Consider the following 20778-nt stretch of genomic DNA (forward strand, 5'->3'; position numbering starts at 1 on the left):
TCTGGACACTCACGTTGCAGGAGGAGATGACGCCGTCGCCCCCAGCGCACACCATGGTTTTCCTCACCATGAAGCTCCACCAGTCCCATCTGGAGCACGTGGCATAGTCCACCACGGGCTGCAGGCCCTGCTGTAGCTCATCAGCGATGGGGCCATTGGCTGGGGAGGGAGGGAGTGGGCAGTGAGCAGGGAGCAGCCAGGCAGCCCTGCTCCTCCTAGCCCAGGCCTTCAGGGGCCAGAGCCTGGGACAGGGTGCAGGTGAGTCCTGCTGCAACTCCTAGTGCTGTTTGGGACCCTTGGCCAGCCAAGGATCTGCTAACGGTGGGGAAGGACCCGGACTGGAGGCCATACTTGGAGCATTAAGAGATGGCTGTGTGCTGAGTTGTCTGGTTTTAGTTTTTTAATTTTAAATTAAAAACATTTTTGGGGTGCTGAGGATTAAACCCTGGCATACTCTACCTCTGAGCTGCATCTCCAGCCCTTTCTATTTTTAATCTGTAGACAGGGGAGCTGGACTGGCCTCAAACTCACTATCTTCTGGCCTCAGCCCCACCCCTCCGTGCCCCCCCTCTCCCAATTGCTCGGATGACACTGCCATTGTGCCCTGCTTGAGTTATCTTTTATTGAGATTCTGGGGGTTGAGTCATCAGTCATTTTCCTGTAGGTCTGACTTTGGGGTTAAATATTAAAGGATCCTTTTTATCCCCAAGATGTTCTACGTATAGTTCTGAATGTGTCTCCCATAGTTTTACGTATTTGCAGTTTTTAATCTTTTTTTTCTTTAAAAAATTAAAAAAATCTTTTTTGTAGTTGTCGATGGAGAGCACGCCTCTTCATCTCTTATGTGGTGCCAAGGATCAAACTCAGTGCCTCACCTGTGCTGGGCAAGCACTCTCCCACAGAACCCCAGCCCTGCCTGTAACCTTTTAATTTAGCTGGAACCTATTTGAGCATATGGTTTACCATAAGATCTAATCCCCCACCCCCACATGGCTTATTTTAGTTTATTTGTATGGCACCTACAACATGCCAAGCCCTGCTGTAAACACTTGGCAGAATCTGATCTGTTTAATCCTTACAGTACCCAAAGCATCCATTTGTTAACATCTGTCACATAGTATGTGCTTAATAAATATTAGCAGTTATTATTGTACAGTTCAAAAAGAGGTGAAAATGTTCAGACAGAAAGGAAGAGAGGTGTGTGTGGCTGCTGGTTGAGAGCTGCTTCCTCCAGGAAGCCTCTGGGGATTCCCCCTAGGTCTGTACTCACTCCAGAGGCGACCCCAGCCAATGACAAGGCAGGGGTAGTCCTGAGGCAGCACGGAGTCCTTCTCTGGCAGGCAGGCCATCTGGATGGTGTCACTCAGCTCCACAGGCTCTGCGAGCTTGATGAGGGCAATGTCATTGCTGGAATCCAAAGCAGAGGGCATGAGTGGGCAGAGGGACCCTGACCTCTCCAGCTAGTGCTACGAGACCTGGGATTGTGAGCTGTGGTCACGAAAAGGTGACCAGAGAGTGTCCTTAAGCATTCCAACAGTGAAAGGCAGATCAGAAGAGACGGGAAGCAGAAGCCTTCTCAACCGAGGGGGGTGTGCACCATCACAAATGAAGTTGAAAATCATAAGAATAAAAGATGACATTTCAATATTTTCCATTACCAGAATGGAGGCTGGGAACCCTAAACAGACCCAGCTTGATTCCTAGTTGGCCTTGTGCTGGCCTGTGCACCCTGGGGCATATTCCTTAACCTCTCTGAGTCTTGGTGGCTTGTCCAGGGCTGTTGGGAGATTAACTGAGAGAGGGCATCTATCAGGTCTGCTGCCACGTGGTGGCCCAGACTCAGTTCAGGAGAGTCAGGAGAGTCAGTGTGGAGGGATGGGGTCTTCCTTCCATGGGCACCTTCCTGGGAATGCTTAGGTAAGGATGGGATAGGAAGGTCCCCTGCTCCTCCTAGCAGAGCCTCATCACCTGCCTGCTGTGTGGGGGGACAGGGTGTGGCTGGGGGTGGGGCAGGCTCTGCAGCTCCCTGTCCACCGCCCCTAACCCTGGGCAGGGGGACTCACCGCACCAGGAAGGAGTTCCACTTCTCGTGGACATAGATGGTGTCCTCGCCCACGATCACAGAGCCCTCCTCGTCCACTGTCAGGTCGTTCTTCCCCAGGGCCACGCGGTAGGTCAGGGTGTTGCTGGGCAGGGAGGGGAACCAGGTCAAGGTGGTCAGTGATCCCTGCCAGCCATGGGGCAGCGAAGGGGACTTGGGTTCTGGAGGCTGAGTTTCACTGGGGAGGGGCGTCTGTCCCATTAAGTGCCTTTCCTTGACCTTGGGTGATTATTGTGTAATTTGGGCAGGAGTGGGGGCTGGTCTGGAAGCATGGAGTTTTCCAAATATCCTGAAACACAGCAAAGGCTGAGGTGCGGGTATTTTTTTAAGGGGGCTGGGCGTGTGCCTCCTGCTGTGCTTGAAGGTTTTTTTTTTAGTTGGATACATATCTTCATTTTATTTATTTATTTTATGTTGTCCTGAGGATCAAACTCAGGGCCTTGCCCGTGCTAGGTGAGCGCTGTACCTCTGAGCCACAACCCCAGGCCTGAAGTGTGTTCCCAAACTCTCTGTCTGCCTCATTCTTTTTAGTTATAGTTTATTATTCACCTCCTGTGCCAGGTTGTGCTTCCCCCTTCTTGCAGTATCTCACTGACTTCTTCCAACAACCTAAGGCCAGTCCTATTTTCTGCTCCTTGAAGATGAGGAAACTGAGACTTGGAGGGTGAGGGACTGTCTGGGGCGCACAGCTGGGCAGCAGCTTCCTCCTGTGTCTCTGCAGCACTCCTGCCCTAGGATTCTTGTCTCCCTGCCCCCTGGGCCCTCCCCCACTGGGCTTGGCTGCTCCTGCACCTGCCCCAGGGCTGGGATGGCACTCATGCAGGCTCCTGGAAGGTGCTGGTTGGCCAAATTCCTACCTGAAGCCACTTAGATGTAGGCTCTTCGGCCTTTCTATCTCTGAAATGGGCAGATAGGACCCAATGGACCGGGTTTCCTTCTAGTCCCGAGGTTTCCTGACATCAAGGTGAGGGTCAGTGGCAGATGTAAATTTGTGGCACTTGGCAGGGTTGCCAAGAGTCTGTGCTCAGAATTCTGTGCTTTCCCCCTGTCATCTGTAGCACAGGGTGAAAATGGTACCTGCCTTCTAGGGCTGTTTCTAGGCGTGGCGTATCGTAGGTACTATCTGAGTGCTTGCTTTTATTGTGATTATTGTCATCTGGTCCTTATCTGGTCATCTGGCTTGTCACCTGCTCCCATCTCAGAATGTGGAGTCAGTGCTGTCAAAGAGCCTCTTTCTCTGTCAAAATACGTTGCGGTGGCGCACGCCTGTGATCCCGGCGGCTTGGGAGGCTGAGGCAGGAGGATCTCAAGTTCTCAAATTCAGCCTCAGTCCCTGTCTCTAAATAAAACACAAAATCGGGCTGGGAATGTGGCTCAGTGGTTGAGTGCCCCTAAGTTCAATCCCTGGTACCAAAACAACAACAACAACAACAACAACAAAACCCCCAAAACTTTGCAAATTGCTTTATGATGCATGAGTATAAAAGTGAGTGTAATTCATCTTGGACTAAATTCATTTTTTTCCTACTGATTTTAAAGAAATGGGAACACTTTTGTAGCCCCTAAAAGTACCAGGGCTCCAGGCCCCATACTCCCCGTACTTGCAGGGTACACACGTGCTCTGCCCCGGCACCTGCTAATGGAGGGTGTCTGTCTGAGCAGCTGAGATTTGGGGGCGTGTTCTGTGGACCCTTCTGCCACTTGCTCTGGTCCTGGGGATGCCTTCACCATGCCCAGAGGCAGCCAGGAGGAAGCCATTCTTGCCTGGAGCAACTGGGCAGAGGTTGGGACTGGGCAGGTGCCTGGCTGGTGCTAGTTCCTGCCCACAGGACACAACTATCTCAGTGACTCACACTGTGACACCAGGTTGGCTGAGCTGATTTTTCCGGTCATGATAAGAAAAGCTGAACAAGCAGTTCTAGGGGGCTGGAGGCACCTTCAGAGGGAGCCCTGTGGGTGGGTGTCCTGGGATTGGAGGGTGGGGGCTTGGAGCAGGATCAGCTTGCATATGTTAAGAGGTGACTCTTTTCTTTTCCCAGCTGTGAGGCGCTGACATGCTATACATGCAGAAATCTAAGTGCAAGCCCTGGGCTGGGACAAAGAAGACCCTGCATAGCTGGGGGAGCTCCCTGGCAGCCAGGGTGAAGTGTTCCTTGGAGAGATGGGCCATGGCAGGAGGTCCATATGGGAAGAGACTGGTTCTGGGTGGGAGCTGAGTGGGGTACAGGTTAGGAGAAGGCTCCTCCTGTACAGAGTCAAGTCCAAAAGGAATTTGAGGATGGAGGGAGTGAGGATGCTGGGATCCCTCCCACTCCCTGTTGGACCCTGGGATTTCCAGGGCCTGGAGTCCCCAGCTGCCAGAGTCAGTCTGTGCTGGAAAAATAACCATGGGTGACGTGGAGGGGACAGGCCGAGGGGGTGGTGGACGTGCCCGGATGATGTCCTGGAGCCTCAGGGGAAGCAGTGCCAGATTGGGGGAGGGTGGGGGGAGAAATGGACAGGTGCTGGGCGGGGTGTCTTGGGCACAGCTGTTGCCTCTCCGATGAGGCCCACAGAGGCGAAGGCTGAGGGATCGGCAGGGCCTCCCCTCAAAGCCAGGTGAAGTACTGGGGTTCAGAGAGGCTCTGGGGCTTCCTAAGGGGTAGAGTTCACTGAGGGAGTTACCGTTTCAGTGGGGTCTGGGGGTTTCTCTGGGCTCGGTGCCTGGTGATAGGGTTGGGGTTCGGGAGAACTCAGAGTTTGGTGATGAGGCTGGGCCTGGTGGGCAGCTGGGCCCATGAGGGGTTGTGTCTGGAGATGGGGCTGGGACTCAGTAGCAGGGGGCTTAATGAGAATTCAGAGGTGGCTCCTCTGCCAGAGCAGGCAGTGGGGGTCTTGTGCAGCCTGAGGCTGGGCCCCAGTTGCCTTTTGTGGAGGGCTCTGGCAGGCACAGCTGACTGCCATCTCAGATTCCGAGGGCTGGAGGCCAGTGTGTGTCACCGAGCAGCTGGGCTGCAGCTCTGCGAGATGAATTTAAGGGCTGCCTCCTCGGACCCTCCACTCCACATTCCCGAGATCCTTCCTACAGGATGCTAGGTGTTCCGGTGTGCTTCCCTTGGGCAGGAAGGATTGAAAGGCGACACCTGCTCTAAAATCTTTCATGGAGGACGGTGGCATCTCCAAGCATTGGGTGGGGTATCTCAGGCATTGGGTGGGGGTGGTGAACCCCGGAAATGCACCTCCTGGGCGCTGCCTTCAGTCAAGGAAGTAACGTGCAACCCGGCTGCTGCAGTACCACTCATGGCCACCCGGGGGCAGCGGTGCCCCGCTTAAACCCAAGCGTCTGCTCTCCTGCCCTGGCCCCAGGTTGTGCTGAAAGGGAGCACCCCTCTGGAACCCCAGGGCTGAAAAGATCCTGAGAACCTAGTCTACCCTTTCATTGGACAGATGGGGAGACAGGGACCCCGCAGGCACCCGATCTGTCAGATCCCCCCTGCTGTCACCGCATATTCCCGGGCGTTGTCCAGTGTACTCAAGACTTTTGAGCCATCTGTGTGGCTGGGGCACATCAACCCAGAATCCCGGTAGCCTTAGTGCCCCTCCTGGCCACGGAGCTCTACCATCTCGACAGGTGGCCCTGGGGTGAAGACAGAGGCTGTGACCTTGCAGCTTGTCTGGGTCCTGCTGGCCTCCCTGTCCTCATCCGCAAAGGAGGAAGAGAAACGGCACCTTCCCTCACGGCCGGTTTGAGAATTAGATGAATCAATTCAGATGGTGCTGAGCGTGCCCGGGGGGTGTCGTGCTGTCCTTGAAGACCAGTGAGTCTTCTCTTCCCCAGACCTCTGACATGACCCTTTATCACAGGTCACTTCACTCCTGTCCCCTCCCTTCCCAGCCCCCCACCAACCATCAAGAACCACACTCACACCTAAGAATATAGAATTTTATCTTAATTTTAGTTAAAAAAAATAATCGTACCACCAAATGAAGAAGTAGCCTTTTTTTGGGGGGGGGGGAGGGGGGTGTTGAGAAGGGAGAAAAATAAAAAGCAAAAAGCCCAAAGGAAAAGAAATTATATTCATCTGTATAAACATATCCGCTAAGGCAAACGCAACCCAGGGCCCGGCGCTGCTCGGGCCCGGCACCTCCTAATTTCTGCAGATCGTAAGGCCAAAAAAATAAAACCTCTGCAAGTCTCGCCGGAGCTTCGCCGACTCCTGCGACATGGTACTAAAATAAAGAGTTACCGAGTTTAAAAAGCAGTGACGCTGTCACGACACACTGAAAGTTGCATAACTGTGGCCTCGGTGGCCCTTCACTTGTTTGGACTGGGTGACGGTCACAGTTTCACGACACAGCAACGGACACACACGGGCACACACGTGAGCAAGCGCACTGGGGGCTGCGGCGGGACGGGCCGCGGCTGGCGGCGGGCACAGGGTCCCCATGCTTCCTAGGCGGGGCGTGCCAGGCAGGCGCCGGGGCTGGTGACAAGGCGGGATAGCGTGCCAGGGGCGGTCCCGCTCCCCACTGCAGGTGCTGCACACACGAAGCACTTCTGTCGCCTCCTGGGGAATGAGCCGAGGGCTGGTTCTTTCTAAACAGGCGTCAGTCCTTCCTCCCCGCCCTCCTCTCTGCACGGTCCCCTGGGCCCTCAGGTTGTTCTGGGGCCGGGTGTGGGGAGCACCTGTTTCTGTCCCCAAAGGCCCTCCCGCCGTGACCCCATGGCATGCCCAGCAGAGTGTGGGACCGTGAGGTAGATTGGCACACAGCGGCCCCCTCACCCTGCCTGGAGGGGTCCCATCTCCATGTCTGCACAGGGCGCCAGGGCCTGGGTCCCTTCACCAAAATAGAAGTCCTCCCATTCCAGCAGAGGGGGTGGAGCCAGAGGAGAAGTCCTGGGGGAGGGCCCTCTCATAGGCCCTGGTCTGCTGAGGGTCCCTCCTGCTCCAGTCTAGGGAGGGGCTGTCCTGGCCAGGGGGCAGGTGGCAGGGAGAGGGGTGAGTGTGAGGAGAGCAGGCACAGGGGCAGGGAGGGACCTAGATCCAGGAGCTGGGCCCGGAGCAGCTGGGCAGGCAGCAGGGCAGCTGGGGTGAGAGCCGCAGAGGGCTGGGCCAGGCAGAGGCAGGGGCAGCTGTGGTGTGGCAGCCTCAGGGACAGTGGGAGGGAGCAGGCAGTGGCCAGGGCACTCAGGAGACCCCCTCAACTAGCTCCTTCACAATTTAGATTCTTAGGAGTGGTCCCACGGGACAGAGCCCAGGACTGGCTGTCCCCCTGGCCCACCGCCTGCCTTCTGGCTGCCCGGCCAGGGAGGGTGGTGGCCGTGTCCTGCTACTTGAAGGTGGACTGCAGCTCCTTGAAGGCTGCTTTCCGCTGCTTCATCTCCTCCGCCTGTTTCTTCCTCTCCTCCTGCTCCGCCTTGATCTCCTCCTCAAAGCGGCTGGACACGTTGATGGCCTGCACCTGGGGCGGGGAGGCAGCGTCAGGGCTTGGGGGGCTTCCCCACCGCCACCACGGGCTGCCTGCTGGGGTCCCTCTGGGCTCATGCTTCTGCTGCACCCCAGCTGACCCGCGGCCCCAGCTGCACCCGCTCTGGCCCCGGGGTCGCATGCACCTCTCTAAGCTGCCTTCTCCACCTAGAACTGGCTCAATAAAGCGCATCTCCCTGCTCCCTGGGGGCTGGACGCCTGTTCAGTGGCTGATGCACACTCAGGGTTCCTCTGGTGGGAGTTGCTGAGGTCATCCTTGATTTCCTGTCCGGGAAAACCCACGGCACCCCAGTTCCATGGGTGAACCCCCCTATGTTCCATCAAGGCTTGGGAGTCCAGGGGGAGGGGGAGGAGATCTTTGAAAGGAAGAGTCTCAGCTTCACCCAGGAAGAGGAAGAAATAAGGGCGACAGGTGCCCTGGTGGCCCAGGGGGTATATGTCCAGGCTCAGGAGCCACGAGACCAGATGTGACTCCTCCAGCTGGGCATGTGCTGAAAGGGGAGTGGCTGTGCACGCTGGTGGCCTTGGGGGCCCCTCCTGGTTCCTCCAGGCTGGGGTTGGCAGGCTGGCATCTCTGGGGAGTCCCTGCTATGTTTCTGGCCTACTCTGCTGTCCCCCGGCCCTTCCCCTTTAAGGGCTCCTTGGGCCCAGCCAAGCCCCGTGTTTGCTCTGCAGCCTCAGGAGGGACAGGAGGGGCTGTGCTGACCCCCCAGCTAAGCTGGGCTCAGGGCACACCGCCCAGCCTCAGCACAGTCCCAGCCTCCTCACCTTGGCCTCGAAGAAGCTCTTGGCCCCCTTGACGCCCTCGGTGGAGACGTCGATCTCGGAGAGGCGGGCCAGCACGTGCAGCCCGCTTTCCTGCAGCTCCCCGGCCGCTGCCTTGCGGAAGATCAGGAGGAACTGCAGCGGGACAGGCACCAAGGGTCAGGTGGGGACCGGAGGGGACAAGGTCTCTGACCATACCCGGGCCCCAGCCTCAGGCACCCCGTGAGCCTGGCTCATAGGCCTGGGAGCCAGAGAGCTGGGTTCGCATCTTCTGTGTCCCCTGCCCTTCCCTCTGCGGGCCTCTGTCACCCAGGTGCAGGATGGGAGGGTAGGCGACTCGGCCTGCTCTCCGGGTCGGAGTTACTGTGGCCCTTCTCCGTCCACATCTAGTTCCTGCAACCCAGCATTCATCTCCACCCTTCCCCCAGCAGATACGTTCTCTACTCAGCTGTAAAGGCACAGAAGGCTCAGAGACAGGAATGACTTGTTTGATGTCCCAGTGCCAGCAAGTGCCACAAGGATTTGAACTTGTGTCCTCTGGGCTGCCCTCTCCCCACCCCCTACCCCCTGGGGCCACTCATCCTCACCCAGGCCCTTGCTACCTTTCTCTCCCCTGCCTTCTTTAACCTACCAAGTCCAAAGTTTTCAATTCGGTGAGCACAGTAAATTAGTGCAAAGTCACAAGTGGTCTGTTGCACCGCTTAAGTTTTTTTTGGACAAGGGCACAACACTGGTTAGGCTTCCTGCCAGCTCTTGAGGGCCCAGGACTCCTGCAGAGGCCACCCGCCCTGCATCTAACCCTGTGCTGCCTGGGTCTAGCGCCATTCCTAGGTGGCTCTGAGCCTCTGTTTCCTCCGCCACCAACCAGGCTTGCCCTCGGCGCCTATCTCAGTGTGAGGGAGGCGACCCTCAATGTCTAGCTACCCAGCACTGAGCTAGTGTCCTCTTGGCATCTCCTCCTCCATATTGCAGGAGACTCTGAGGACAGGGACTTTCTCTGTACCCTCAGGGCCTGGTCAGGTTTGGGGATACAGAAGCCACTCAATATATGTTCCATACACGAAGGGCTGGACGACTGTCCTCGTCTAGGGCATCTCAGAACCCCCCTGGTGCCTGCTGTGGGACGCCCTTGAAGCCTCACGTGGTCAAGTGTCAGTCATCAACAAGGGGTGGGGGAGGGTCAGTGTCACCCTGGCCACCAAGATCTCAGGGACAGCCTTGACGGAGGTGGGCTGGGCAGTGCTCACCTCCCGGAAGCTGAGTTTGCTGTCCAAGTCCTCGTCCACCTCCTTGATCATGTTCTTCAGGCCCAAGTGGGTCTGGGGGGCCCCAAGTTTCTCCATCATGAGCTTCAGTTCCATCAGGTCGATGAAGCCATCCCGTCCGGCATCGTACCTGTGGGCAGAGAGAGGGGCCTGAGGACATCTTGGCGCACCTCAGACTTCACTGGTGAGAGGCGGCAAGTCTGAGAGTAGGGATCCCGGGGGCCCAGAGGACACCTAGCACCATCATGTCATCCTGTCACAGCTGGAAGGGACCTCAGCCCAGACAGGTCCTGATGTGTGGCTCAGCTTGGTGACCTGCGGCCTTGGGCAACTCCCCACACAGCCTGGGAGCCCCCCAGCCTCCTGCATGTTGAACAATGCTTTCTTTTTTTTTGGAACCAGGCTTAGCCACTGACCACATCCCCAGCCCTTTTTATTTTTGAGACAGGGCCTCGCCATTGCTGAGGGGCTTTGAACTTGTGATCCTTCGGCTTCAGCCTCTTGAGCCTCTGATTACAGGCAAGCGCCATCACGCCCGGCAGACATTGCTGTTTGTCAAGCCTGGTTGGGAGGAAGCTGTGACCACATGACCACAGTCCCTATGCTGAGTGTGACGTGAACAAGTGAGAAAGACCTCACACCACAGGGTGTGGGCCAACTGAGATGAGCTCCGACCATGGCCAGCACCTGCTGGCCTCAGGACACCTGCTTGGGAACTCCCCTCTCCCCAGGGTCCACTTCCGGTGGTGGAGCCTTGTGGGGGAGGCAGGGAGTCTCCACCTCAGACTGCCAGCGTGTTGGGAAGGACATTTTGTTTACTTCCCACCAAACATGTCCCCTAGACACTGCCAAGTGTCCCTGGGGGACAAAACCATTCCCAGTTGAGAAGTACAGGTAGAGGAAGTGGCATGTGAATGGAGTCTCTCCCCCTCTTTCTTTTGCGGGGATCAAGCCAGGGCCTGGCACCTTCTAGGTCCCCCTGAGCCACACCCCAGCCCTCCATCCCTCTCTCCATGGAATGAGTGGCTTTTCCCACACAGTGCTTTCTGTACTGGGCATTCTACTTCCTGCTCCCTAGCCTGCCACCTGCTGCGAGTAATGCCCTTGTCTAGGGCAGTGTCTAGGATGGGGCAGGACCGCACGTCATAGGAGGACCAACTTCTCAGGCAGAGTGCAGGCCTGGGGTGTGTTCAGGGAAGAGCTGGCCACGAGCCTGCAGGGGTGGCAGCGCTGGTGATAGCCAGGCCTCTGCCCATGCCTCCTTCTACCAACAACTGCCTGGCAGTGCCAGGGTCAGGCCGCAGGCTGGGTCTAAATGTCCATCTCGACCAGTCTCCTGTGGTACGAGTGGGAGTCAGAGTGGCCTCCAGGCCTGTCCCTAGCTGGGGAGGTGCTGCTGGTGCCTGGAGCACACAGCCCAAGGGATGGGGGCTTATTGCAAGGTCCAGCCAGGCCCTGCCTGTGCCCTGGGACAGCTGGGGAGAGCGGTCTGGGGGGGGGTGAGTTTTTCTAAACCTAACACAATCTCTTCATATCGTCCCCAAGGCCTGCAGTTGGCTGGCTGAGAACAGTGTTGGTAACAGCCGTGTGACACAGAGGGCCCAAGTACCTGGAGGTCCTGCATGAACATATTTCACTCTGAGGCTGCTCTGGGCTCCCACCTCCCTTTGTCTTTCTCTTGTTAACTTTGCATGACTTTAGATATCTAATAGCAGCCACTAACTGGAATCTGCCTTTGCACCAGAACTTAACCTATTCATTTTACTTAATTTTGGCAATCATCTAATTTTATAATGGAGTTTCAGAGAGGTTAAGTAACCCACCCAAGGCCACACAGTAGTGAAGGTGGAGCTGGACTGTCAGGCTCAAACCTGCACATTTGTGCACGGCCGCTCCCACGTGTCCCAGGGCTGTCTGCAGAGCACAGCCGGTCTGCCTGGAGAGCGGAGGGGAGCATTTGTGGGAGGGGTATAAATAGTTCACAAGTGAGTCAGTGGTTGGAAGTAATACATACAGGAAAGATGGAACCCTGAAAGGAATGCAGAGTCCTGAGGCCTTGTTCCCACTGGGGGAGTCGGGCCAGAGAGCCTGTGGGCTGCGGCTTGGGCGGAAGCAGGTGCGGTTTGGTGGTGAGGGTCAGGCAGCTCCCATGGCCCAACCTCCATCTCAAGCAGGAGAGGCCTTGCCGGGCGACTGGGGCCCCTCCTTCCGGCTCTCCAGTCTGCCTGCAGGTGGCAGAGCGCCAGGGCTGCTTCAGGACCCCCGAGGCAGCCCTCACAGAGGGGCCTGGTGTGGCACCTGGTCTCTCCTGAGGCAAGTCACTCGGACCCCTCCTCAGTGGCCACCAGGATCACAACCCCTGCTTTCTGACCTTGGGCTCCAAATGGAGGTTGGGGACAAATGTCCAGGCTCTGCAGCCAGATGGCCTGGGCTCAATATTTGCATACTACAGTTCTTCAGGGGTGTGTGTCCCCCAGGGGACATGTGACAATATCCGGAGATGTTTTGGGTTGTCTCGACTGGGGAGGGGGGTGCTACTGGCATCTGGTGGGTCAAGGCCAGGATGAAACACCTCACAGTGCCCAGGGCGTAAGAAATGATCTGGCCTCATGTCAGCAGTGTTGAAGTGAGGACCCCTGACAGATTGGTGGCTCTCAGGGGGCCACCGAGGACTGACTGCACCCACAGAGGCCAGGCTCCCACCCTCCAGGGGGATTTAGCCACTAAGCCCCCACTGTGCGTCAGTCACCTCCCCTTTAGCCTCTGTGCTCAGCTCCCCTGGAGGTCAGGATTAGGCAGGAGGGCACCAGCAGGCCGGGGACTCAGCCCCAGCCCTGGGGGTCCCAGGCCCTTCTCTCTCTGAGGCCCAGCTGTATTTGTGACTACAGTGTACGAGTTCCTCCCAAAGCCAGGGGCAACTCGGTCTCAGAGGAAGTGCAGATAAAGTGTCCAAACTTGGAAGGAGACTTGGATTCTGGATTCCTCTGTCTCTGGCAGCTCCCAGACTTGGCTGGGCTGTGGCTCAAACCACACCGTGAACCGCTGCCTGTATCAATCAAGAGTCAATCAATTACCAGGGCTGGGCTCCATCCCAGGCAGCCTCTGACCCCCAAGGGGACCATGCAGGAGTGGCAGAAGTGCCAACAACGCTTCAATCGCCAAGGTGAGGTGACAGAAGGCTGGGGGAGGCCAGGTGTGGGGCCCCGGGAGGAGGTGCTGTAAGACTCCTGTGAACGACATACGCTGTGTGCTCTTGGCCCTGATGCGCTCTGAGGCTGGGGAGTTGCCAGGTCTTCAGGGTTAACTGAGACTGACCTGGATTCAAACCCCAGTTCTGCCACCTGTTGGCTGGGTGACCCTGGGTAAGTCACCTAACCCCATGAGCTTCAATTTTCCCATCTGGGTCAAAGCACTCTTTTTCCTAGAATGAGGATTAGAAGAGGCTTCCCGCCTGTAACAAACCCTTCTTATTACACAGTAACTATAATGACCAATCGTTGTCATTGTTACCATCTACCCTTAGGATTCTTAAAAAGTAACACAACTAGGGATATAAAATGGCTAGCACACAGTAGGTGCATAAAACTTGCTGATTCCACCATAACGGTGGCTGTTGCATGGGGAACCTTCTGTGTTCCTTCTCCCTGCCTCTGCACCGCCCCTCACAGGGTCCCACACTCCCAGCTTGCAGGGTGCCAAGGCCAATGCTATCGGGTGGGACTGACAGTGCTGCCCGGCTGGAGCGCAGCACTTTTCTGCAGTACCAGAGGGAGCCTGGCCCTGTGCCCACATTCCTGCCCGCCTCCCCCTGAATAGCTCTCACAGGGAGGGCTCGGCAGCTGCTGTCCCGGATGCTGGTGACAAAATCCCCTCCCATCCCCCCTGAAAGTGACATGGCCACCACCCAGGCAGACCCTGCCTTTGGGCTGAGCATGGTCACACCCTGTCGGCTGCTTCCCTCCCCCCACCCCAGTTTGGATCCCCAAGAGTCCTCTGTGGCTGGCTCCAGTGGCGTGAGATCAGTGCCAGGGCACACCCAGGCCCGTCCCGTCAGAACAATATTATCTGTCCTAGCTGCTCTGTGCTGAGCGCCTTCTCCAAGCTGGCACTGCGCGCTGGGGTTTCCTTAAGAGACCTCCACGGAGCCCGTGCACACACCCCTGTTTAGCAGGTGGGGAGACGGAGGCTCAGAGATGCAAACCAACTGGCCCCAGCCAGGGTGCAGCCGAGATCCCAGCCTGCCTGACTGGAAACACGCCACCTCTGCACCCCGCATCCGAGCTCAGGTTGGAAGGGGCACCGGAGGGCATGTCATTTAGTACCGTGTGAGGGGCAGAGGCCCAGGGCAGCTTTCCTGCCTAGCACCTTGAGCACCTCTGAGGATGGGAAGCCCACTGCTCTTCTCGGGTGGGAACCGTGGTGTGGGAGCACAGGGGACCCCATTCTGTCCCTCCTGAACCCCTGCCAGGCCTCTGTCCCTTTGGGCCTGCAGAGCCCCAGGAAGACAGAGTCTCAGGTGCCCCCAGGACTACCTGGCTTTGGTCACAGCATTCAGTTATTACTCTTGTTAAAATCCACCACTAGGATTATTAAGTAGTAAATAAAATAGCACCTGGCAGGGGCTTCAGACCTACTAATTTCATAGTAGTAATATCCTCCTGCTCCTCATAGGGAGGCCTGGGCCTCTATGCTCTGACCTGAGAAGTGGGAAGGCAGGTTCCTTGGGGCAACAAAGTTCTAGAGGACAGAAAAGTCTGACCTTGCTGGCTATTGTGGCCAGCTGGGCCCAGCCCAAGCGCAGGGACAGGCAGGGGTCCGCCTAGTGCTGGTAATGACTAGTTCTGCACACTGCCCCACTGTCTGGTGCAAGTGGGGGAAAGGCTACCGGAAAGGCCACCGGGGCCACTTCCTCTAGTCCTATCTGCAGAATCTGACCTTGAACCATTACCCTACATCAGCCAAGAGGGGATAGGGATAAAGAGAGAAGGGGGTGGGAAAGAGAGAGAGAGAGAGAGAGAAATCATGAATGAACCACTGTGGTGCTCATGGCTCCACCCTGCTTTTTTTTTTTTTTTGGTGAGTCTGAGGATCAAGTGAGAGCCTCCAGGGTGACAGCAATTGGTAGAGGCTGTCAAGGGACAGGGACAGGAACTTAAAATTTTTTTTTTTTTTTTAGTACTGGGGACTGAACCCAGCAGTACTTTACCACTGAGCCACATCCCCAGCCCTTCTGATTTTTTATTTTGAGACCAGGTCTCACTAAGTTGCTGAGGCTGGCCTCTAACATATGATCCTCCTACTTCAGCCTCCTGAGTCGCTGGGACTTACAGGCGTGTGCATCACACCCAGCAGGGTTCAGGGACACCTTAACCTCAAGTTCAACAACACCCTTACAACCAGTCACAACCGTGAAGGAGCATTGCCTGCTCTTGTCGCATCTGGAGTTTGTTTCCTGCCTGTTCTTAATAATAACCGCTGTTGGGCTGGGGATGCAGTGGGAGGCCAGAGTGCTTGCTGGTTCCATCCCCAGCGCTGCAAAAAGACCCCAAAAATGTCATGGTAGTGATCAAAAGAGCACTTACTGAATGCCTAATACACCTGGGCTTTAGTATCTAGCTTACTCCATCATCTTGCTATCCTGAGCAGTCAGATAAGTCATCTTGTAGGTTCACCCTCAGGTCTGCCTGAGGCAGGTGGAGGACAGGCTGTGCCTGGGTGCACACCTGGAAGTTGTGTTAAAATGCAGACTCTGGTCTGGCAGGTTTCACCAGCTCCCCGCTGCTGCTGCTGCTGTGGGTCCATGGACCAAGTGAGTAAGGGGTCAGGGGCCTGGAGTTAGCCAGTCCTGGGTTCAAATCCTGTCTCAGCCTCTTTCCAGCTGTGTGACTGAACTCTCTCTGTCACAGAACTCTCTGAGACCAGTGTCCTTAGCTGTGAAATGGGTGATGGAGGTCTTGTAGGATGTGGGATTCAGCACGAGGCCAGGGGCCTGGAGTGGAGCAGGTCCAGGTGGCCTCTGGGTGGGGTGAGCAGCAGGTGCTGGGAAGGGTCCTCAGGCTCAGGACGCCTCCACGTGGGAGCCACACCTTCCTGGCCTGAGCCCTGCTCTGCTCTCCTTGAAAAGCAGAAGTCGGCCAAGGGGAGGCTGCCGTGCGGCCAGGGGCACTGAACTGCTGGAGGGTGGGGGCTGTCCCTCCTGAGGCTGTGGAGTGACTCTGCTCCAGTGGCGGGAAGACCTGGATCCCTGAGCCTGCTGTGACCCCAGATGGCAAACAGGAGAGTTCAGAAGAGGCAGAGGGGACAAGGCAGGCAGGAAGGTGTACATCAAGGGCAGCCGGAAGGTCGGGCTCTTGGCTGCTGCAGGGAAGACCCAACTCTCCACCTGCAGAGGTGCCCCCCACCTCCATCACAGACAAAGGGCTCTCTGCAGGGACACCTGGTTCTAATCCTGCCACCACCACTGGGTACAACCCTGAGCAAGTGACTCAACCTCCTTGAGCCTCCATCTCCTCATGTGACACACAGGACATACAGATCAACTCCTCTGGGAGCAGGTGTACCTGGCGGCTCACTCAACACAGAGGCAGGAGGCGGGGGCTGGATGCGGGGAGCACGCAGGGCAGCATTCAGACCTCGTGGTGGAAATTCAAGAACCTTCCATTTCCAGCCCTGCAGGCCCAGCTCTACCCCAAGGACCCCATGCACATCAGGGTTCTCTGTAAGATGCCTCTTGAAGGTAGGAGCTGATTCCTCACTTGATTCTCTAGAACTTTCACACAGAAGAGACTCCACTATTACCTGTGGGTCACGATCATGGGGAGACCTTGTGTCTCCCCAAAGCATCGCCATCATATCAACAGCCTGCAGACCGGGTGCCGCCATGCACTCCTTACAAGGACGGGGCTTTTTCACACTGAATCCTTACTTTAACGGTAGTTCCTATAGCCTCAGGGCCACCCAGCGAAACTGAGCGCCCTGCTTAGGGAGACACAGCTGGGTGGGAGCAGTGGGCACTGGAGTCTCAGCCCTGTGTCTGGCCAGCGCTGCTATGAGCTCTTCTACCACCTGCCTTCCACGGAATTGATAATGAATTCATTCCTCCATTTTTTCTTATTTATCAAAGCCATACGTAGCTGTCAATCTGAGTGTCTGTTCAGCAGGAAGAAAGGTGGACTCTTACACCAGGTCCCTGTCACTCAGGCCCCAAGCAAAAGATGGTTGCCAGCCTGGCAGCTCCTTTGAGGGTAAGTGGAGGCAGCCAGGGTGGGTGGGTATGACCACCACCTGGGCCCTGCTCAGGACTGGGGTGAGGGATGTTGCCTTGCGGGTGACGGCGACAGCAGCCCAGGAAGTACTCACCCTGGGCCAAGTGCTGGGTGAGCCCTTTGAAGCCCAGTGTGGGTCCTAGTTCAACGCTGCTCCAGGGCCCACACCTGGGATTCCAACCCAGGGCTACAGATTCCAAAGGTCCTGCTCCTGACCGCTGCAGGGGAGGGCAGGTGGCCTCGGGAACTTGTGACAGTAAGAGCTGGCCAGAAGGAAAGGGAAACCTGTCTCTCTGACGTAAGGGGTCATGAGATGAGGAAGCTGGGGATAGGGCTGTGGGGCTGGGCGAGACAAGGAACCAGGGCATCGTCCTCGGATTCCACAGTAGGTTCAGGATTACAGGGCTGCCGACCTTGCTGGCAGGTCTCAGCTTACAGAACCCTCCAGAGCCCCACTGAGGCTGTGGCTAGCCCAGAGGTGGGCATCCCTGAGGGTCTCTGGGCTATCCTATATCCCCTCCCCACTGGAACGTTCTAGAAACAGCCCTGGATGGATGGGTAGAGAGGGGAAAGAAGAAGGTAGGGGGCTCGAGGCTAGGGATGCAGCCCTGGGCCATAGGAGAGGCCAGGATGGAGTGGCTCTGCACCTGGCACCACAGCAGGATGCAGCCTGAGAAGCAGGACCCACTCTTCCCACTGTTCAGACAAGGATGTTCTGGCTCAGCCACTGAAAACCTCTGGGTGACCATGAGCAAGTCACAACTCCTTGCTGGGTCGCAGTTTCCTCTTCTGTAAAATGAGGAGGGGGCGGGGGTCAACCCTCAGGTCTCTCCCAGGAGGCACCTACGTGGCCCTGGGTGGGGATCAGTAATGGCGAGAACCTGTCTAACTTCCCCCTGGCCTTTCCAGTCTCCTCTACCACCACTCTCAGGATGTATCTGCTGAATCCATGCTGAATGGATGAGCCAGACGTCTCTGGAAGTCAATGCTGACATCCAGACGCTCTCAGGACCCCCTCAGAAATAAGGTGAGAGCCGAAGGTCCTCGGGAATCATCAGATATGGCCTGCTCTTTGAAAGATGGGTAGACTGAGGCCCAGGGAGGGCAAGTGGGCTAGGATCCCTAGCTCGTGGCCACCAGAGAAAGGCCAGCCCCCAGAGGCCTATCTGCCAGCCCATCTCCTACACTGGGCTGGTGGCAGCGTCCCAGGAGGGCAGGCTCCCTCCCCCCTCCCCTCTCCTCTTAGCCCAGCCCTGGATTTGATGTCCTGGCTGTGATCCCTGGGCCCTGCTGGGACCCGGGAGGCGGCTGTCCCACTTGGACAGTGGAAGCAGAACAGGGGTTTTGTCCTCCAGGAGAGCCTGTCTGTCGGCTGTTCACAGCCGGGCCTCGGCTGGGCTGGGCTGGGCTGGCACAGTGAAGCCTTGTTTCCTTGAATACAAAATCTGCCACTTTCCACCAAGCCAGGGCCCCTGGCGGGTGCCACTTCCTTCCCTAGAGGTCCAGCTTCCTGGCCCCCCTCAGCCCTCCTAGCAGAGGGGACTGGTGCCAGGAAAGGACTGGAAGGTTCAGTTCCCCTACTCTCCATCAGGGCACCCTTCATCAAACTTGTCCCCAAACATCCTGTGTATCTGCAAATACTCCAGGACTTCCCTGCTGCGCCCCTTCTGACCAGACTGCTGCCTTCCAGGCCCTGCTCACTGTGGGGGTCCGGGTTCTCCCCAAACAGCTCCATCTTTTGGGGGGACAGGGATGCTGTGGAAGCCCAAGAGAAGGAGGCCTCTGGAGGAAAGGGGAAACGGGGGCTGGCCGTGGGTACACCAAGAGGGAAATCAGCTGTGCACATGGAAGTGGGTGCTGGGGTGGTTTTCTGATGTGGCCGCAGGTGAGTCTAACAGGAAATTCAGTCGGGAAGAACGGGGGTTTGGGGGTCACAGACCTGGGTTCAAATCTTGCCCTGACCCATTTTTCTACCTATGTGTCTCGGCAAGTTATTTAACTTATCTGATAAATAAGGAGACTCCCCACCCGCGCAAGGGTGATGAAGCCATCTCATGTCACGGGGCTGCTGGAAGGTCCCAGGAACTCATCCCTGCCTCAGTACCACTATCAATGCAGGGATCTCTGAGTCAGGTCACCGAGGAGCCTCTGGACTTCCCCAGGGCAAATTCCACAAGGAAGTCACACAGCACCCTGGGGCCCAAGCAGTTCTCTGGCTGCTCTGAAATGCGGGAAACCCTGTCCTGACCTGGCCAGCCTGGCCCCGGCTGGGAGGAAACCTTAGAACGCCAGCCAGGGCCTGAATCAGAGGGGGGCTCCTAGCAACCCGGACTTCCAGGCAGAGGTTTGGGGTGGGGTCAAGGACTTGATCTCTGGGAGAGTATGGGGTTTCTAGCCACCACCTGAGTCTGGGAACCAAAACCCTCTTCCCCTGTTTGGGGCCAAATGCAGAAGCTGCAGATGGAGCAGAGAAGTGGGAGACGCCTTTCTCAAGCTGTGGCCCCATGACACGGCCCTCCCTGGGCTTCCTGCTTGGTTTCTGGGCTGTGAGCTGCTGTGGCTGTGGCTGTCACCCCTCTGCCTGTTCAGGCCAGTTGGCGCCAGCCTTGTCACACCTCTCCCTCGATCTTGGCCTGCCTGTGCTGGGTGGCTAGACCTCTTGTCCTTTCTGCCCAAGACTCGGCCTCCTGGTGGTGCCACCCTCTTCTGGAAACGACTCCAGTCCAGTACCTGTGGGCTGTTCCCTGTCCAGGAGCCAGGGCCCGGGGACAGGCAACAGAAGGTGGGGAAGGCTAACAAAGGCAGGGGGACGGGGCACCTTCACCACTCCATGGGCACAAATATGGCTGGGGAGAGGGGCTGCCCATCTCAATCCCAACAGGGTGGACCCAGGGACAGGCCTGAGGAGGAACTGGCACCTTCCTCTCTAGTTCCTCCCCAGCAGTGTTAAGTTTTGCTCTGTGGGGGGTGAAAGGCTGAGGCCAAGGGCCTGGGAGTGCCCGGCCAACCTGGTGCAGTGCAGCGTGGGATCATGGAATAAAGGGCAGGGGTACATCAGAGAGGACAGTCCCTAGCTGAATGGAGTGGGTGTGGGGCATTGGGGATCCCATGGGGGAGGGAAGGCTGGGTGGTGGGGGGCCTGGTGACAGCAGTGCTGGGTGCAGAGGGCCAGAAGGCCATGAGCAGGGTGGATCTGGGTGTGTAGAAAGAAGGACTTTGCCTCCAGGGGGCTGCTTGGGGGCAGTTTGCACGCCCACAGAGTTGGGGACAGGGACTGAGGGGCCCCTTCCCAGGAAGACCACTTGAGGGCCAAAGATTTGGCACTTGGCTAACACACGGGGAATGGGGTAGGGGTAGAAGGGCTGAGGAGTCTTTGCCCACAGTTTTCTAGAAAGATGCTGAATAACTCGAGGGGTGGGGGCGTCCCTTCCAGAACCCATGTTGAGGCAGATCTGAATAAACAGAGGAAAAGACAGGACCCCAACAAAAGGGATGTGTCTGGCACCGTGCAGGACTGGCCTCCCTGGAGAGGCACCGGGTACTTATCTCTGACCAGCCGGTACGGGGTGGGGGTGGGGAAGAGAGTGGCTGGGATGTGGGGGGAGAAGGGAGGTCGCCAGGCCCTCCTTCTCCGTGTGTGTAGGTGTGGGTGGTGGGGGAAGAGTCAATAACAGGGCGCAGGGTCCCGTGGGTCCCGGGACCCTGTGTGGTGGCGGCGGCGGCGGGAGGGGGGATCGTGATTATCTGGGGAGCCCTGGGGCTCCCAGCCCCGTGCGCGCGCCTGTGGTGCACCCGAGGAGGCATCACTACGAGGAGGGGTCACGTGCCAGGGGCCCCGGCGGTCCCCGGACCCATTTGCGTGGTGGGTGGCGGGTCTGGGAGCCTCGTAATGATCTGGAAGGGCTGGAGTGCCC

The 20778-nt window shown here is 57.3% G+C and overlaps 2 protein-coding genes and 1 long non-coding RNA gene across 5 annotated transcripts in view; 1 reads left to right on the forward strand and 2 right to left on the reverse strand.

The window, feature by feature from the left end:
• The window catches only part of LOC107141589 (chymotrypsin-C-like), a 9187-nt gene extending 6870 nt beyond the window's left edge, over nucleotides 1–2317 (reverse strand). The window contains exons 1-3 of the mRNA XM_048782727.1: nucleotides 2064–2317; nucleotides 1271–1407; nucleotides 14–159 (exon numbers count right to left, since the gene is read on the reverse strand). Coding sequence (XP_048638684.1) covers nucleotides 14–159; nucleotides 1271–1407; nucleotides 2064–2302 — 522 coding nt within the window. The 5' untranslated portion in view covers nucleotides 2303–2317. The remainder of the gene's footprint in view (nucleotides 1–13; nucleotides 160–1270; nucleotides 1408–2063) is intronic.
• Nucleotides 2318–6017: 3700 nt separating this feature from the next.
• The window catches only part of Efhd2 (EF-hand domain family member D2), a 19788-nt gene continuing 5027 nt past the window's right edge, over nucleotides 6018–20778 (reverse strand). Inside the window, exons 2-6 of one of the 3 annotated variants that reach the window (XR_007352240.1) lie at nucleotides 13995–13998; nucleotides 9582–9729; nucleotides 8338–8469; nucleotides 7168–7543; nucleotides 6018–7111 (exon numbers count right to left, since the gene is read on the reverse strand). Coding sequence is in view for 2 of the 3 variants with exons in the window: in XM_048816282.1 (XP_048672239.1) it covers nucleotides 7412–7543; nucleotides 8338–8469; nucleotides 9582–9729; nucleotides 13995–13998 (416 nt within the window). In the remaining variant the exon portion in view is untranslated. Of the gene's footprint in view, nucleotides 7544–8337; nucleotides 8470–9581; nucleotides 9730–13994; nucleotides 13999–20778 lie in introns of all 3 variants that reach the window. The other 2 variants (XM_048816282.1, XM_048816281.1) reach the window with 2 other exon arrangements.
• Nucleotides 13587–18308, forward strand: LOC125620503. The gene is made up of 3 exons (XR_007352241.1): nucleotides 13587–13885; nucleotides 16723–16843; nucleotides 17774–18308. It is a non-coding gene; the product is annotated as an uncharacterized LOC125620503 (long non-coding RNA).

The sequence above is a fragment of the Marmota marmota genome, unplaced genomic scaffold (assembly GCF_001458135.2).
Source record: "Marmota marmota marmota unplaced genomic scaffold, marMar, whole genome shotgun sequence".
NCBI classification, from domain to species: domain Eukaryota; kingdom Metazoa; phylum Chordata; class Mammalia; order Rodentia; family Sciuridae; genus Marmota; species Marmota marmota.